General features: G+C 32.2%; 1 protein-coding gene and 1 long non-coding RNA gene across 2 annotated transcripts; one reads left to right on the top strand and one right to left on the bottom strand.

Annotated features, from left to right (window-relative positions):
• Window positions 1-237: 237 nt before the first annotated feature.
• LOC122602291 lies at window positions 238-2,093 on the bottom strand. The gene is made up of 2 exons (XR_006324201.1): window positions 1,924-2,093; window positions 238-544 (listed from the first exon to the last, which is right to left on the bottom strand). It is a non-coding gene; the product is annotated as an uncharacterized LOC122602291 (long non-coding RNA).
• Window positions 2,094-5,929: 3,836 nt separating this feature from the next.
• On the top strand, window positions 5,930-12,020 carry LOC122600029 (lysine-specific demethylase JMJ706-like). Its single transcript, XM_043772664.1, has 11 exons — window positions 5,930-6,312; window positions 7,204-7,582; window positions 8,004-8,160; window positions 8,242-8,461; window positions 8,563-8,616; window positions 8,693-8,772; window positions 8,862-9,139; window positions 9,238-9,627; window positions 10,062-10,384; window positions 10,477-10,719; window positions 11,250-12,020. Exons 1-11 carry the CDS (start codon window positions 6,310-6,312, stop codon window positions 11,550-11,552), a joined length of 2,430 nt encoding a protein of 809 aa, XP_043628599.1. The 5' UTR covers window positions 5,930-6,309; the 3' UTR covers window positions 11,553-12,020.
• The last annotated feature ends 7,547 nt before the right edge of the window (window positions 12,021-19,567 follow it).

Here is a 19,567-nt window from a genome sequence, read left to right as displayed (position 1 = left end):
GCACCAGTTCAGCGACACCAAAAATCGTTAGATGCTTAATCAAACTTACAGACTACCAAAATCAAAACCAAACTTCATAACACAACATTTCTAAGTTCAAATAAGTTATCGACCCAAAAATACGCAAGGTAAAAGTATCCGTTGACCAAACATTCACTTTACCACCAATGGGTCAATTACCCGAGTTGACATCTTACAAATGACGACGTACAAAATTAGAAATTTCGGCATGACCCATTCGTAAAATCATCATCCAAACCTGTTACGGATTATGAGTTTCTCCGAAACACGTTTAAACAAAATCAATACATTACAACTACAAAACGACCCATTTGAAATACCCAAAAACTCGAGTCCAACACTAGACATCATAATAATTCTCCAAAAGACATAACAAGTGTACAAAGAGCCGATAGTTCAAAGGGGTCACTATGGGTCCTATTACCAATACCATTATCCACATTTAACCGAAGCAACCCATATCCATTAAGCATCTTTAACTTCAATCTTTACAATACTTACTTTCTTCCGCATCCGGGACAACCTATAAAAGGGTAAACAACTAAAAAGTAAGCAAAGCTTAGTGAATAATCTTGCATACGTTTATACATACGAAGGAGGGCAATGCACAAGGGACTGTTGCATATGGACTATGACACCGTCGTGTCATATCCATAATACTCACCCTTGGGCTAGGCATTACATGGATCCATATAAGCAAATGATTACCATCACAATCAAATATATCAATAAGAAATGCTCCGCATGAGCCTATGGCCACCGATTAGGTCTGTAATCAAACTCAACCATAAACATGGGACTTAACGCCAAATCAAATACCACCATGGACTCACTCAACATGAATGGTAACTGACCCAAGGCATATATAAAAGTATGCAAGAAAACTCACCTCCTCCGCGAAAACCAAAATTATAAATCAAGAAGACCGCATGAACACAAAACATGTATGCTTCAACCTAGCAACAAATCACAACGCATATAGGATCATCAATCACATACTAGGCCATCTAGCCATAATCACTAACATTTCAACACCCAACCCATCATTTACAATCTTATATTAATCTTGGGTTGGTTCACATAACATGTATCTCTTACATCATTTTCAATTGGCCAAGAGTTACTTTCGTATCGAAATTGTCATTAACATATTTGACCTAGCAGACTTCAAACAAGCATAACTCAAGTTCTACTTACTCTTTTTACTTGATTCCAGTGACCAAATTTAGGTGACACATATACCTACCTTTTATATTTAGTGACCAATATGTGAATTGTCCTTCAAAGGTGACTTCTGGTCGTTTTAAAAATCAAAACTGCTGCTGTTAAACAGCTTTGACCCTACTGCCTTCAAATGGCCATAACTTGAGTTCTACACCATATTTTGACCTCATTTCAGTGGCCACTTCTTCTTAACACATTTTAGTACATTTAATATTCAGTGACCAAAACATGAATTAACTTGCAAGAATGTGTTTTACCCGTTTTAACAACAGACATCAGAATCATTTTTGCTGAAAGATCAGCATTGCGCCATTGGATTCAAAAATTCATAACTAGAGTTCTACTTCGAATTTTGAACTCATTCCAGTGGGAAAATTTTGCTAACACAATAACCTACATTTTCTTTTTAGGACTCAACAAGTGAAAATGCTGTCATGAAGGTGTTTAACTCGTTACAACATCAGGGGCAGAATCTGTCCAGATTTCTTCTTACTTCCATTCATCAAAATCTATCATGCAACTCAATTAAAATCCTAATTTGATTAACTTACAAGAACCCTAATTCATATTATATCAATTTACTCAATATAAAGAAAACCCCCAATTTCCCCAATTCAATTTAATAATAAGAACCCTAATTTCTACAATAATTAAAACTATGATTAATAAGAAAATTACCTTAATGTTTCAAGAACAAAAATCATGAATTCAAGCCCTAATTTCTCCTCCTTCTTCCTCAAAATTTCAGCCACCACCACTAGGCATAAACCCCACTTTTCAATTTCTTAGGTGAAGGAAGATTATTATTGTGATCAAGCTTTGAAGAATTTCTTGAATTACTTGGAGAATTAGAATTAAGGTAAAGATGAAATGAAGAAAAGATGAATAATGAAAAGGGTTGGTGGTGGAATTGTGATTCAACAAAAAAAGAAGTGTCTGGCAACTTTTCTAAGTGCCACGACCCAAATGAGTTTTTGTGGGTATTTTACCCGCTATCCGCTAAAGTTCCAACTAAAACAATCCCATATTCAAAATAAAATACTAGGAAACTATTTTAATGTCAAAACTATAATATAGGTTAATTTTCATTGGCTTAATAAATTTAGGATGTTACACGTAAGCAATAACTTTTGGCATTGAATAATTTATTTTATTAGTAAGACTTAATGAGCAACACAATAAGTGTCTGTGAAATTATCAAGGTCAAAAAACAAATGTTAATAAAATGAAATTGAATATTTTAATTTGCTAACTATTAATTAAGAAAATAGTATTTGAGATATATATAAGTATAAAAATATATTTACCCGCATATTACGCGGGACAATAATCTAATATACATAATAAAAGACTACTGATTAAACCATTTATTAACCAACTAATAAACTTAATTATTTTTCGCTAAAGATGTAGAAACATGGACCAAAAAATAATAATACTACTAATAATTGTAAAAAAATATTACTATATTAATTTAGTTTTTTAAGTAATCCATCACTAAATTATACTTTTTAGTTTTTGTTACTAAAAATTAATTTTTACTAAAGACTTAATTAGCTATTAATACTTTTTTGATTTTCATAAATAATATTTAAATTTCTATAAAAATATATTACCACGTACTATAAAATACAAAGTATATTACTCTCTCTCTATATAAAATATATTACAAAAATCTGTTAGCACTTATATTAAAATAAACTTTCACGTATGTTTATTAATTAATATTTATAAATCAACCAACTGCATAAATGTTCAATAGTTACATAGAAAACTAAAATACCATATATGACATTTATATTATTTAGACAAGTTTGTTTTTTAATAAATATATAATTCTTAACGTAAAATATCTTAATTGTTAACCTTAAATAATAATAAAAGTTAATATACCAATTAGTTTTCAAAATAAAAATTTTATATTGCAATCTTTGATTTATTTAAAAAGTTTTTCAATGTGTTAATTGCAAGATTGTCCCCGTGTTTTTTTTTTTTAAATTTTAGTAATGGAGTCCCTTTTTCAAGTTTACTAACAATAGGGTCCCTTATGTATTGTATGAAAAGACAACATTGCCCATGCACATGATGGCCACGTGAATACTTGACAGCATTCGATAAAGGTTCTGTTAAAAAGGACCATTCTTGCAAAAGTTCTCAAATGGGACACCTATTTTAACGATACTCAAAAAGCGACCTCATTGTTAAAGTGTGTGAACCACAAGGATCAATCTTGCAATTATTTATTTTATTAGATAGCATAGATGTTGGCATATCCTTCAAATAATTTACGAATATATTAAGAATTATAAATAAAATGATAACTAGTGTTATACCTGGACGTTGATCGGGGATAACGATCGGACACATAGTTGAATGCGGATCATTCATTTTAATATGTCAACATTAACCATTAGAAAAAAACACATCTTTAAACAATACGTAAATTTTAAAACACAAAATTTTGATGGCGAAACAAAAACTTCTAAACTATGTTAAAAGATAAAGATTAGAAGCTTAAAACTTTCATGGTGCAAATAAAAAAGACTAAAGCGAGGTACCATGAATTATCAAACAAAAAAATTAATGGTAAAAATAAAAAGTTCCAATAGATTTAGTAGTTAAAGTGTGAGACACTAAAATGTTATCATCTTAAAAATAATAATATAAATCAAAATATAATATATAAAACAAAATAAGACAAGTTGATATTTATACAACACGTTAACTAAAAAACGAGAAAAAAACACTAAACAGGCAGGCAGGCTACTGAGACAGCTGCCTACCAGCATGGTTCACTATTCATGAGAAAATATTTTAAATCAATATATAATATAATATATAAAGCCAAATATAACACGTTGATATCTATACAACACTTTAATTAAAATACGAAGAAAAAAAATTAAACAGGCAGACAGACAGACTGCTGAGCCAGCTGCCTGCCAGCATGCTTCACTATTCACGCAAAAGTATTTTAAATAGTATATAATTTGTACAACAATTATTTACCTTAATATTTTAAGAATGATATATCTTGATATTGAAGTAGAAAATTATTTAGATAATACTTCGGGTAATATTTACCTAGTAGCAGCTCAATATTTCCTTTTACTAAAATTAATTCATCTTGTTACTTAATGCGTAACTAACAACTTATACTAAAATTCTATACATTCGTTTAATAACTATAAAACTAGAAGAGTATATATAAGACTTTTACCTTAGCATACTGTTTCAAGCATAGTTAAATTAATATTACTTATCATGTATAAGTGGGTAAAAGTTCAAATTAACATTATGACAAAACACAAAAGTATGGAGAACGAACCAGAATGTTTACAACAACAAAAACTCAATTCCTAGACGGGGTATGGGGGAGGTGAGCTGTAGATAGTATTACCTCTACCCAAAGGTTGAGAGACTGCTTCCATAAGAACCTCCGGCCAGCGAACCAGAATGTTTACGTCTTTATCAATAGAAAACGATTTCCTGTTTTGTTTACTAACAACACTTTGGCTTTAATACATTTCCTACAATAATCCATCATATTACGACTTTTAACCTTACTATAGGCACATTAGTGGCGGCCCTGAGAATTCAAACACTCCGGCCACACCAAGAAATAAATGCCCTTAAATTATACCGAATTCAAATATATATAAACGTTTTTTTTTTACAAATTATAACTAGCATTATAATAAAAAAATTATATATGCATAATGTGATCATAAATTATATGCGTTTATGGCTTTATCCTGTTTCATTTTTATTAAAAATATCTAAATAAATTATTGATAAGGTTACAAACTTTGTTTTATATACATATATAGTACCGAAAATATTGTATATTTACATTTTTGACATTAATTAAAATGGAATCAAATATATATTTATATTATAACACATCTTTTAAACATATTATACATTATATATATAATATATATAATTTTATTTGAGAATTTATGGCCCCCCTAAAAGTTATATCCCGGTCAGAAATCGGGTTTGTACACCCTCTAGACCTCCCCTAAATACATGATTATATATTTTCATGAGTTTGGATGAGGAAGATTTCTCATTGCTTGATCATGTTATGTGTTTTGAGTCATGCCATTTCTAACGTTGTTGTCTTTATATGATATATACGAACTTAAATACCTAAAAGAAAACAAAGCCACAAATTTTATTGTTTCTCACTTTAACAAAAATTGCAAGATGGAGCAAGTAATAAAAGCTTACAAATTTTAAGACTTGCTATACTCAATCGAAACTATTATCTTTCGTTGTCTTGAAAAGAATATGTTAAAATGGCAAAAAAAAAAAAGAAGTTAGCATTATATTGTTTCACTAACAAAAATTGCAAGATGGAGCAAGTAATAAAAACGGTTAGCATAAAAACGACGCGTTTCCAGACGGCAACAAAGGGTGCGTTTGGTTGAACAAAAGCCTAACCAACCAACCAACCACCACTTTCATTTATTTCATAAATTAAATAAATAAACAAATATAAACCATTTATTGTAATTTTTAATATTAGATAAAAACAAATAAAGTACATACAATTATGGCCCAAAAATAAAAACACAAAAAACTATATATATACAAGGGCCCATATAAAAACATAAAAAATTATCCTCTCTCTCTTCTTTTTCTGTTTTTCTAAAGCCCCATACTCTTTCTGGATTTCATCTACTGTTCATCTCTCTTTCTCTCTCTTTATTTTTTTTCTCTCTCTATAACCGCCGGAAAACCGTTCCATTTTTCCCGGTAAACCGCTTTTTTACTGTTAATTCACTCCGGTAACATTCACCGGAGGTAAATTTGTGACGTCACCGCTCAAATTATACACGCCGGAACTCTTTGTGAGCGGTTTTCTGTAATTTCCGGTGATCCTTACCGGTAAAAATTCCCCGATCTCTGATTTTAACGCTGTTACGACGGAATGTGGCGCAACTAACCGACGAGTTCGTGAATCCGGTCGAATTTTATCTATTTAATTTTTTTTTTTTTGTGGTTTTGGTGAAGTGAGAGAAGACGGAGAGTTCCGGTGAGTTAGTTCGGAATGAGATGGTATGAATACGTCATTAATTTTAATATTTTCTAATATAATTCTATTATTTATTTGCGGATAATTTGTAATGTATATCTGGAGATCTCTAGCATTGTGTTATGTTTTTGCAATATCTTTTTATTAATAAATATATTTGTCTTGTTATTCACCTTCTATAATGATTAGAATGATAATTTTGGAAATAGTGATTTGAATTTTGTTTTATTTGATATTGAGAATTCAGAATTATAAAATATAACTGTAGCTTAAATTGTAGTTGTGAAAAAAAAAAAAAAATCAAGGATTTTTTGGAGTTTTATGAATTATTTATTTCTCTTATAATAATCTATAATTTATTGGCCTTTTGATATTTGAGGATGACATTGTTTACTTACTTTTTGTGCATTGTATTGTTGTTAGGAATTTGTTGGTTTAACTGTTCATAGGTGGTTGACTTTTTCTACTTGGATTATATCTGCATGTTGTCTTTGAGCTAATAATTTTGTTGTACACATAGATATAAAATAATATGGAATGCATACAAATAAAATTTGTAGTACAATGTAAGTGGAATTTGAAGATCAAAACTGTTTCATGTTTAAGCGATTTGATATGAGTATGCTTATAATTATTTCGTTTCGAACAAAACCATTGTCGTTTTTCTGATTAAGTGACCAGTTGCGGTTTGTAAACAAGTTTGGCTCATGGACACCAAAAATTGCTTTGTAATCATGGTGAATATTAGATAAAAGTATATATGGAACAACTGAATCTTTAGTTTGCATGTTCTTATAGGCTTGGAGAAAGTGTGGCTTTGTGTTTCTCTTTGATTAGTAGTCATTATTGAGAAACCATCAGGTCTCTTGGCATTTATGAACCAGAATATGTGACTTATGCTGTGGTTTTGGCAGGTGGAAGGACGGGTTTGTTTATCCAGAGAGGATACATTAAACTTTCTGAAGCATAAGAGGCTTCAGCGAATGAAAGCTAGCACTGTGGATGATCCTCCAGTTATGTCTAACCTAATGGCTAAAAGTGGGGGAGATATGGTAAGAGGTTCTGCATCTTGTCATGATAGATTACTCGGAAGTTTGAACTTGTATGCTCAGTCTTCTTCTGCTGTGTATGGGAGAGATAATACGTTACAGCCGAAGGTGGAGAAGTTTGGTACAAATGATCTTGAATGGACAGAACAAATTCCAGAGTGCCCTGTATACTATCCTACTAAAGAAGAGTTTGAAGATCCTCTGGTTTATTTGCAAAAGATAGCTCCAGAAGCTTCAAGATTTGGTAATGCTTCTTAAAAGGTTAATAAGATTAGAGGATTGGTTGTATAGGATCTACATTGAACAATTACTGCTGTGTTCATGTGTCTATATGAGCATTAGCTCAATTGCAACGCAGAGGGTTATCATTCTCAAGTGCCTACCCTATTGAAAAATCTAATGTTCTAACTTTTGAAAGTTTAAGCTAATGATTGAAACTCAGTTGGAGAATTTTCTACGAAACCAGATTTATCAGGAGAGTTAAGAGTTTACCTATAAACAATAACTATTACAAAAGCTGTCATATGGGTTGCTGGGATATGTTGTGATCCACTTTTGTCCCGGCAAAAGTGTATATATAACTTTTTTTAAACTTTTAGTACCTGTATTAAGTGCGACATGGTTCTTCAGTTTCATATCAATTCCCTTGAATATTTTCTTTTCAGGTATATGCAAGATTGTTTCACCTTTAAGTGCTTCTGTTCCTGCTGGTATAGTTTTGATGAGAGAGAAAGCTGGTTTTAAGTTTACTACAAGAGTGCAACCTCTTCGTCTTGCTGAGTGGAATACCGATGATAAGGTCACCTTCTTCATGAGTGGAAGGTGGGTTCCCCATACGATATTGATTCTATATTTTAAGTATGTGACTGAATTTAAGCTGAGTAATGTTTTTCTGTTCATCAGAAATTATACATTCCGTGATTATGAGAAAATGGCGAACAAGGTCTTTGCTCGTAGATATTATAGTGCTGGATGTCTTCCTTCTACCTATGTAGAAAAGGAATTTTGGCAAGAAATAGCTTGTGGAAAGACAGAAAGTGTTGAATACGCATGTGATGTTGATGGCAGTGCGTTTTCATCTTCTCCGACAGATCAACTTGCAAGTAGCAAATGGAATTTAAAGGTTTTGATTTTGTTTGTCTTTATGTTGTTCCCAGTGCTGTCTCTCTAATTAGTTGTGTTTTAATACGATTCTTCTTGCTTTTCTTCTTTTGCTTTTTTCAGAAAGTTTCAAGACTATCCCGATCCACTCTGCGTCTGCTTGAAAGAACGATTCCGGTATTAAGATAGTTCTTCCTTCTCTGATTCTGAATATTCTCTATTATCCGTTTTCTTAGTCTTGTGTTGTTTGCAGGGAGTTACTGAGCCCATGCTTTACATTGGGATGCTATTTAGTATGTTCGCTTGGCATGTTGAAGATCATTACTTATACAGGTATGTGTTTTTGTTACATATCATCATACCTAGAGCTTCTACAAGTATTGTTCCCACGTTGTTTCTAATGCTATCTTGCATGTTTACAGCATGAATTATCACCATTGTGGTGCTGCAAAAACTTGGTATGGTGTTCCTGGGCATGCTGCTCTGGATTTTGAGAAGGTGGTTCGCCAAGAAGTGTACACTCATGACATTCTATTAACTGATGGGGAGGATGGTGCTTTTGATGTTCTTTTGGAGAAGACAACCTTGTTTCCTCCAAATATTTTGTCACAAAACGGAGTTCCAGTTTATAAGGCTGTTCAAAAGCCTGGAGAATTCGTGGTGACCTTTCCCAGAGCATATCATGCAGGATTTAGTCATGGTATAATGATTTTCCGAATTATAATTTACAATGTCTTGTAGGTTTTCTGGTTTACAACATGTGTTATCTGAGCTGATATAATGAGCTTGGTATCTTAGGTTTCAATTGCAGCGAGGCTGTAAATTTTGCAATTGGTGACTGGTTCCTGTTGGGATCAATAGCTAGTCATCGTTATGCTCTTCTAAACCGGGCACCTCTCCTTCCTCATGAGGAACTTTTGTGCAAAGAATCTATGATCCTTCGTTCAACTATGGAATATGAAGATCAATATTCCGAAGATATGATTTCTCATCAAAACATTAAGGCGGCATTTATAAACTTGATCCGTTTCCAACACCGTATTCGTTGGTGTCTACTTAAATCAAGTGAATACATGGGTGCTTCCACTCACTCCCATGGAACCATTCTCTGCAGTATATGTAAACGTGACTGTTATGTAGCATATATCAACTGCAATTGCTATCTGCATCCTGTGTGCCTGCGCCATGGTATGTTGAGCCATAGCTTTCGACCTTCTGCTTTTTCTACATTTATCAAAATGGGTGAGTGGGGCAGGTTTGTTTCGGGTCAACAGGGGTTAACTTTTAGTGCAGGTTGGGGTCAGGTGGCGCAGACATGAAAACACTTGGTTGTAAAATTTCAAAGTTTCCCCATAGTAAATAGTTAATGCGTCAATTACTATTTATATCGTCTATTATTATCACAACCATAAGTTAAATCTTCAAATAAAATTTCGGCTACATTCAACCTGTATGCCCGTTCCATTTTCAGCTAATTATTTATTTCACACGGTCGAGATTAGAAATATTGCTAATCGACTCATTCACAAGTAAATGGCTCGTAATGCTGCTTCTAGTTTCTCCATTGTAACTTTTATCTGAATCCTTCTCTAATTCTGGTTTCTGACAATTTTCCATTCCAGAGTTCAAGCTACTTAACCTAACTTGTGGAGACAACTACTCTATCTCTGTAAGGGAGGATATCCTAGACATGGAGGCTGTAGCCAGTATGTTTGAGCAGGAGAAAGATGTTGTAACTGAGGTTCAAAAGCAATCTGAAATTTCCAATGACATGATTTTGCTATCTAAGTTGTATCCACTAACTGAAAATGAAGCTTATATTCCATATTGCAAAATTGAGTGTGGAATTGATGTGAACAAGTTTGAGCGGGAGTCAGGCTCAGGTCCCGAAATCTTGGATGCTTCTACAATATCTCCATCAGAAACTACATCTTTGATTAACCACGTAAGAGTCACTCTTTTTTATACGTAATGCTTTTGGGAACATATGCATCAGATGATATCGAGATCTAACTCATAGTAATTTTCTTATTGTAGGTTGATAGTAATTCTACCGTAAGAGATGCCAAGACTGCTACCAAAGATTTAGCTGCCAAAATGCAGGAAGTTTCACCAGTGATTGATGAAACTCTCCGAGGCAATGTCCATGTGGATGTCAGTCATACATACCAAGAAACTGATGATTCCGACTCAGAAACATTCAGGGTCAAACGTCGTTCCTCTTCAAAGTCAGAGAATAGAAATTCTGATGAGTATGTTCGTTCAAGTATTGAAAATCAGGTAACCGATATTCTATTGATCATGGCATTGTTAAATATATTGATTATTGCAACTCTAATTCTGAGAAGGCTATTATTAGAGATAGCAATTTCATCTAACCCCAAATATTTGAGTTATGTTTATCTCTCTAGTGTCACATGAGTTAGGTGGAAAAAGAAATTTACTAAAGAGAGGACCGGTGAATGTTATCCAAAGTGTGGAAACCTCCTAAATCCTTTCGTTGAATAAAGTTAGATTGTTATCGTAATAACATGGTTTTGCAGTCTAATTTAGCTCATAAGTTGTTCATAAATGAAAAACTGGATAAACAAGTCGTTGTGACTCGGCTTAACCCGAATTGGACTGTTTTTACATGGACTGTATACTTGACTGTTTTGACCCATTACTTAACTCATAAATCCTATAACCTTTACTTTTCTTTATTGCGTTATTGGTATTGGAAGACATCGGCATGGTGTAGATAGTCAATTAGAGATATTTATATAATTTGTATTGGCTGTTCACTTAATGACCAGCGTTTGCTTCCGTAGGGGCTTAAACGATTGAAGAAAGTACAGCCTGAAGAAAGCTTCCGGCATGATTTGGCGCCAGAGTTTTCCATTCACCGTAAAGAAAGTGTATCAAAGGAAATATTTGTAAGAGGAACTACCACTCCCATCTTAATCAAATACAAGAAAACGGGGAACGAAGAAGCTGTGAGCAATCATAGAGATGATAGTTTCTACCATGAACCGGGGAATACCGTAAGGCAGCCACTGCCTCTAGAGAGCGGCCCAAAACGATTAAAAATCAAAGGCCCTTCAATCATAAGTTTGAAAAACATTCCCCTTTGAGTACAGATTTCTTAGAGTATAACTTTTCCTAACTTGAATCCAAATGGGTTTTTAAGTTCTAACAATACAAAAATGAGTGGAAGCGGCAGAAATTGACCCACAATTTTAGATGAGAAAATAAGTGCATTCTTTGTGCAGATCCCAAATTGGGTATGATCTGGCACAGTGGTGAATCTTAATGGTTCTCGGACCGGCTTTTTTTTAAGGGCTTTGGGCATGAGATCCTTCTTTTCTCTTATTTAATTTTGTGCAAAGTTTACAGGTAGTTCTCATTTTAGCAGTTTTTTTTTTTCTTTTTCTAATTGTACATCTTGTTGACAGTAGTTTAAATTTTGTGAGATATAAATGTCACAAAATCTGCTGGTGCTTCCTTCCTGGAGGAGGTTCTTTCATTCTTTTTGTAGCAATAGTTTACTCCTGTTGCTGTTGACTACATCTAAATAAAATCCAGATTTTTTTTTCTTCTAATTTTTATCTATTTAATACGGTCTTGTTCAGAGTGCTCATTTTTCTTATTGTCTTGTTTGCTTTCCATAATCCATTTTGTTAGTGGTCCTCTGAATCTATCCCAAGTGTTGTGTCTCGTACTTTCTTGGTTGTATTTCATGTGAAACAGTTGCACGTGTCGAAAAAGAACCAATATTGCTTGGGTAAAAGTAGGTATTAAATCAGAGTTCTGGGCATAGTATTGCATTTGATTGATACGTATTTTGATGCTTGTGATGGTCATAAGAACCTAATGCTTGTGAATCAAACTTGAAGATTGACATGTTGTAACCAATATTTTAACACGGGTTTTTTGGTTTAACGTTGTGTTTTTCTTTTAATTGTGATACTTTGGGTTGAAGGGATGTAAGAATGTGATACTTTGGGTTCAAAAAGGGAAAGGATCCGGTGATTCTTTGGCTTAAAGGAAAGATCTTGTTTGCTTTTCTTTTGGCTCTTTACAGATATATATCATCCATAAAATTGCAATCATTGCGCCAAGTACATTTTTTTTTTGCTTTAAACTATAAAAATGGTTAAGCTATCTACCTTTAGGTGACCAATGATTAAGTGAAGTATAATGATTGCTGATAGTTTATTCTTTATTAATTTAGTATGTTTTGCTGATACGAAGGTTGAATACGTTTGGTGCCAATTTCGTACTTTTTTTTTTTTTTTCTTTTTTGAAAGATCAATCAATAATTTCTTATATAATCTTTTAGGCTAGCTCATTTTGAGCTTTGTCCTATGCATATATATTTATATTTATGTTAAAAAAAAAGAAACCTCTTATATAAATAAAACAAAATCGTTTTTTGAAGCTTTTTTCTTATGTGTCATGTCGACATTTTTTCCTAAACTATTTTTTAGAAATATGTCATAATAGATTTTTCTCTTTTTTTTTCAAAAACTATTTTTATATTAAGCAATATGTCATTTCTTTATTTTTTCATATTATTTTATTAACCTTAATTTTTTAATTAATATAAAAAATGATCGACTTTATCTTAGATTTTTTTTTTTTTAATTTTATATCTACCATCGATTTTATAATAGTTATTTTTTACTTTTCCATCACCTTGATCAATTTAATATATTAATATTGTTTATATTTACAAATATGTTGCTATTTTTCATATAATGTTATAATGTATCAACAACAAATTATATATATATTACTGTATATTTTTTGGTTTCAAATTTTTAATTGAAGGTCCCAAGTGCTAACATTCAACACCTATCATACAATACAATATACACCAGCATTTTGGGACACTTAACTACAAAACCAACCCAAAGTCTACCCTCCAATATCCCCTAAATCAAAAGCAGCCCAAGAATTCCAAAGTAACCTCTGTACTTTTGCCCGACACTTAATTCATAAAAAACTTTTTGCCTTAATTTCACCAACTATCTTTTGCACAGATACCTCCACTTGTATAACTCAATTCGATCCATCCATATATCATATATGTATAAATAAAAAACTTTAACTCTAGTTCTAAGAGCTTTGATTAGCAAATCTATTACGAGTAAATAACACCTGACTTTCACATGGTTATGTACTGTTATTACTTATTAATACATCAAGGAGCCTATGCTTTAGTTGTATAAATGAATAAATAAATCATGTTTTTCCTATTGATTTTAGACAAGTTTTTTTTTAATTTTTACTTGGACAGTTGGACATGCGCAGGCACGTAGCCCAAACAGCTATCCGGTGATTGTTTTGAAACCTTTACATAGTCACTCAAGAATCAAGATTGTACCTAACAAGAGTTAACCTTATCCACCATTTCACCTTGGAGCTGGCTTAGTTGTATGATATTATGTAAACGACTCCGTTTATTAATTTCATTGAGAAGGTAGAACATATAAGCGATATATCTGAAATTTTATGTTTTTCATTTAGAACCTAAAACCTCTTTTCTATGAATGAAACCTGTAACTACACCTTATTGTTTTATCTATACTATATTATAAAGCAGATTCTCACTGTCTAAAATTTTAAGTTTCTAACATTTACTTTATCAAAATGACCCTTCTATCAATTCTATATTACCAAATACCATTTGTCTCTCCTCAAATCTCAACCAATCATCTTTTTTTTCTCTCTCCTCCATAAATCATTTACTCATCCAATTCATTCAAAGTCTTTTATCTCACAAACCGTACATCGATAAATTATAAAAATTATATGGGTGTTCTTAAAATTTCATGCTCTTTCATTAGAGATGTCATTCGATATACTTTTGACGAATTTTTAAATCCGATGGCGGAATCCGTACGGTTAAGGCCTTTGGCTATCACACTTTATGACCTATCATCCCACCATCAGACCGCCGCAACGCGCGGGTACTTACTCTCGTTTCTCTTAATTAAAGTTTAGATATGTCATCTCCAATTTGTTTCCAATAACACTTGAATCTCAATCCTCTTAACTGATATGGTATTTCGGGTGGTCAAATAACATAAGTTTCTATTTATAAGAGGTACTGTGATGCCTTTGCAATTGTATAGTAAAGTTTTGTAACAAACTACATATGTTGCATAAAAAATTGAGATGTAACACTTACAATTTAAAGCAACTTGACTACATAGCTTCTACATTCAGATTACCCGAGTCCAAAATGGATGGTTTTACCGACTCTTATGAGGTGTATATAAACAAGGTTAGTAGTCAAGTTAGGAGTATCTTGAATCGAAAATATAAAATGTTGTTTAAAAAGACTTAGGGAAGAGGAAAATTAAAATATAAACAGCCACTTACTATTTGACTTATCTCTTGGGCAAGGTGTTTGTGATTTGTGAATTGGTAATTGGTATTGTAATTCATTTAACAAACAAATTGATGTATTTAAAATCGTACATATTGTGAGAAACATTTCATCTTGGATCAACAACAATAAAATGTAACAATCAAGATGATAAAATGGTGTTGATGGTGGCACCGTGGCAGTAACCATAGAGAGAAGAGTTTTGCTATGAGGTGTATATATCGAGTTAGATCTTGATATAATGAACATATAAACTTGAAGAATAAGTTTTTGGGTTAAATAGTGTACCACATATAAATAAATGAATCTGTTACAGCCTTACAGGTAGTTTACATTGAACATAATAATTGATACATTTAAATAATACTCGTAACTGATTTAATCAGTGACCAATTATACTTTTACGTACTAATAAAACATACCATGTAAATGTAATGTAATAAATAAATTAGATCCCAGCCCAGGCCCATACTTTGGAGAATCATATTCTGAAACTAAAATAAGCCCAGGTTGCCATTCCTTTAAAGTCCCAATGCTATAAGCCTACACGTAACAAATTACATATGTCTTAAAAACTAAAAAGAAAACAAAATTGAATTGTATTGCATCATTTGTTATGGAAACCCAGTTTCTCGTTTCCTCACATGGCGCTCCAAGATGCGCGTCATTTCAAAATTTATCCAATACTGTTTTAGTTTTATATATGGAGTGACGTGTAAACCTGTATATGTGTCATAAAAGATGAAGTGTAGTCATAGGCGCTAATACACAAATTAACACACCTTAATAACTAAGATGCATGCGAGCATGTCATTAGTAACTAAGATGTTTTCAGTAATTCATAACATGCAACTTAGTTACTAAGATGTATGGCTAAGAACATAGTCGTACTATAGATCACCATCACAGATGATCACCTCCACTATTGATCTCCCCTTTATTAATACCTTAAAGGGCGAAACCTGTATGCAACCACCATTTCCATCCAACCATCGTATTCATAAAATAATACTTTTAATTGTTTAATTTGATGTTTTTCTAAAGTTTATGAAAAACAAAAAATTCTAAATAATTGAAGGTAAATGTACAATTTATCACAGCTAATTGGGTTGTTACGTTTAACACTTCAAAAATTATGGTAATGTAATAACTATGATGCAATTATACCTTATGTAAATGTTCATTTGTCCTTAAATTATCGTTAACTTCATCGATCATCGCATATATTCTGAGCAAATGAAAGCAGTAAAATAGTAATAGGCTTATGATAGGCCAGTGTTGGATCTGCTACAGGCCCAAAAACTTAATGACAGTTGATTCAAAGTTAAACAGAAAAAAAAAAGTTTATATATACACTATTCACACGGAAAAGGTTATTTCGAGAACCTTAAAAAAAAAAAGAAACTTTTAAGAACCTTTTCAATCAATTGTAATCATTAGATGAAAATAATCAAAGGTTAATAATTCTAATGACATCTTTGTAATTAAATTAACAATTTAATGAAAGAAAATGTGTGCTTTGTTGCTAAAAGGGCAAAACAAGAATTGATTTTGACTTTGTATCCATTATAACGGATCTTCAAGGGTACAAGGATTTTTAAATTGGGGTTTGCTAAATACAACCTTTAGGCTGTGTTTAAGGTGTATAAATTATTTGTATATTTACTATGAAAATTAGAGTGTGTGCTTTTAATATGAAAGATACAAGTTGTTTTATGCATGTTAAATAGGGCTGTATTTAGCATTTCACTTTTAAATTTTAGTGTTCATTTTATTTTATTACCCACTTTTCGGAATTTGTTTAGTTGTTTAGATTTGAGAAATAATATAGTTTAATTAATGCAGTGACATTAAAAGAGACAATATGTTCACACATGTAATTGTTAATATATATGCATCAAAAAATCTCATAAAATATTTTTTATAAATTACTTACATACATATTTGTTTACATATGATCACCAACTATTCTCATAAAACATTCATTTATATATTTGGTACAGTACATAGACATTAGGTGAACAATATGTTTAGACACACGTAGTTGATAATATATGCACCAAAATATCCCATAAAACATTATTCACATAATATTTTCATACATATGCTCATATGATTGTCCATGCACATGTGATCACCAACTAAACTTATGAAATATATATCTATAAAATTGCTATAAAATAGTTGCATACATGTTTTTATATGATTGTCTACATGTGATCACCAACTAATCTCATGAAACATTCATTTATATAGTTGGTACCTACATATGCTCATAGTACTATTCATACATTTATAGATCAATGCATCGACATTAGGAGAAACAATATGTTTAAACACACTGAATTGCTAATATATTTGGACTAAAAAATCCCATAAAGTATTATTTATAAAATATTTGTATATATGTGCTCATATAATTATCCGTGCATATGTGATCACCAACTAAGCTTATGAAGCAATTATCTATAAAATTGTTATAAAATAGTTGAATACATGTGTTCATATGATTGTCCACATGTAATCACCAACTAATCTCATGAAATATTCATTTTTGTAATTTCTACGTACATATGCTTGATGTGTGAAATCGAGTTTAAAATTAAAAACACGAAATATCTTAAAACTGACTACCACACACTCTCGGACAGTGAACTCGTTTGTATGTAGTATGGCTAAAAGGTAAATCCGAGGTCTTTCGCAGGGATTGGTTTTGAAGTAATTGTTTGCTAAAGTAGTTTTAAAAAAAGGGTGGAACCGTAGCCGAATTGCTAATCAACTTTGACAATTTGAAATTAAAGAAATTTAGAAGACAAGACGATTAAAAGTAAAGGAATTTCAGATAATATAAATAAGGATCATCCACTTCGAATCCACTTGACTTTAGCTATGATTGCACACGTTTAAGAAAAATTCTTTAGAGTTGACAAGATAATCGTGAAAGGATTAAATGCTCGCGTGGTACCACCAACCGCTCGCAAATCACCCAAATACCTAAATTGCTAGTTTAACTACCCAAGCCGGTACCACGAATGCCTAGAAAATTTCCCCAACAATTAGTTTTCTTGATTATCCAATTACCAATTATGCCTATGTGAATGAAAACGTAGTACCACCAACCGTTTAAACACTTTTACCGATTAATTCCTAATAAAGATTTGACATTCACCGTCATACGATGAATCGGTGACAACCGACCATAGACACTCGAATTGAAACGATAAACATATTCACCTAATACCATTAACGATGAACACATAAACCATTAACATCAAAAGAATACATCAAAAGGAATTAATTGATAAAGATCACGACAAAACGATAATTGAATCAACTCTTGAATTAAAATATTGCAATCAAATCATTCGTCAAGTTTCATCAAAGTGGATGATTAGAAGTCTAGCCGCTCATGCTAAATTGAAAATAAATAACGAAATAGAAATAGAACATATTGTACCGGTGATTTTTGAATAAAATTTGCAAGATAGAAAATTAGATACGACCTAGATGGGTGTTCTTGAATCTTCAATGAATCCAATGATGAAATCTGAGATGATCCTTGATAGAATTCGTGTAGAATAGCTCATAGAAAGAAAGCTTGATGTCTAAAAAATAATTTATTATTGTCTATTTATACCCTCCAAAAATCTGATGCAAAAAAAGCTGGAAAGACTCAGTCCCCGTGCCCTCACTGCGGCGCAGCGCAGTGAGCCATGCACACCCTCACTGCGGCGCAGTGAGCTTCTTTCTTTGCCCGTCCCTTGAATGGGGCGCAGTAGGCTTGTGCAGCCTTCAATGCATCGCAATGAAAAATCACTGCTTTTGGTTTTGTTCTTCTGGTGACTGCGGCGCAGTGGGGCACAATCCTTCCCACTGCGGCGCAATGGATTATCTCTGAACATCTTGCCATACCACCATGTGACTGCGGCGCAGTGGGGCACAATCCTTCCCACTGAGGCGCAACGGATAATTGCTGAAACCTTCGATCCTACATTATTAACAGCTCTCGAACACTCGGATCAACGTCTTGGCCTAAAATCGTTAGAAAATGCACCAAATGAACACGCAACCTGCTAAGAACCTGAAAGCACTAACAAACATAATAAACGAGCCAAATGCATACAAAATTGACTCAAAATTCATACGAAAAAGGCCAATAATGATGTGGGCGATCTATATCAGTTGGTCACATCAATGCTCATAACACTATTTACGTACATTGCTAGGTAAATATATGAATAGATGAACAATTTGTATCAAAAGCATATATAACTCATTTACAACATCTACTAGAAATATATGAGAAGATATTTCTAGAACTAAATTAGGCTATTACTCCGTATTCAACTTATATTACCGATCATTGTGACGGGTCAAACATCACACTGTGGAAGTAATGCTATATCAAGCTATTAACATAAAAAGTTAATAAGTCCAAGATATAAAAATTGGAATATTATTTTTAAAAAATAGTAATCAAGATTGAAGAATGTATTAAATTTGTTTCTAATAAAACTCAAACAATAGAATGATAAATAATAGATGAATGAGATGATAATAATGATCATGGACACACAGAGAAAAGAGTGTGATAAAATTTTTTGTAACAACTAGCATAAATTGATGGAGAAAAGATAGGATTTATTTTCTTAATAATCTAATTAATTTTAATTTAATTGTTAATTACAAAGTAGAACAATACCTTTACATTCAATTAATAAAAAAAGTTCTCAATATAACTTTTACCTTATT

Source organism: Erigeron canadensis, chromosome 5 (assembly GCF_010389155.1).
Source record: "Erigeron canadensis isolate Cc75 chromosome 5, C_canadensis_v1, whole genome shotgun sequence".
NCBI lineage: Eukaryota > Viridiplantae > Streptophyta > Magnoliopsida > Asterales > Asteraceae > Erigeron > Erigeron canadensis.
This window is presented reverse-complemented; position numbering and strand designations above follow the sequence as displayed.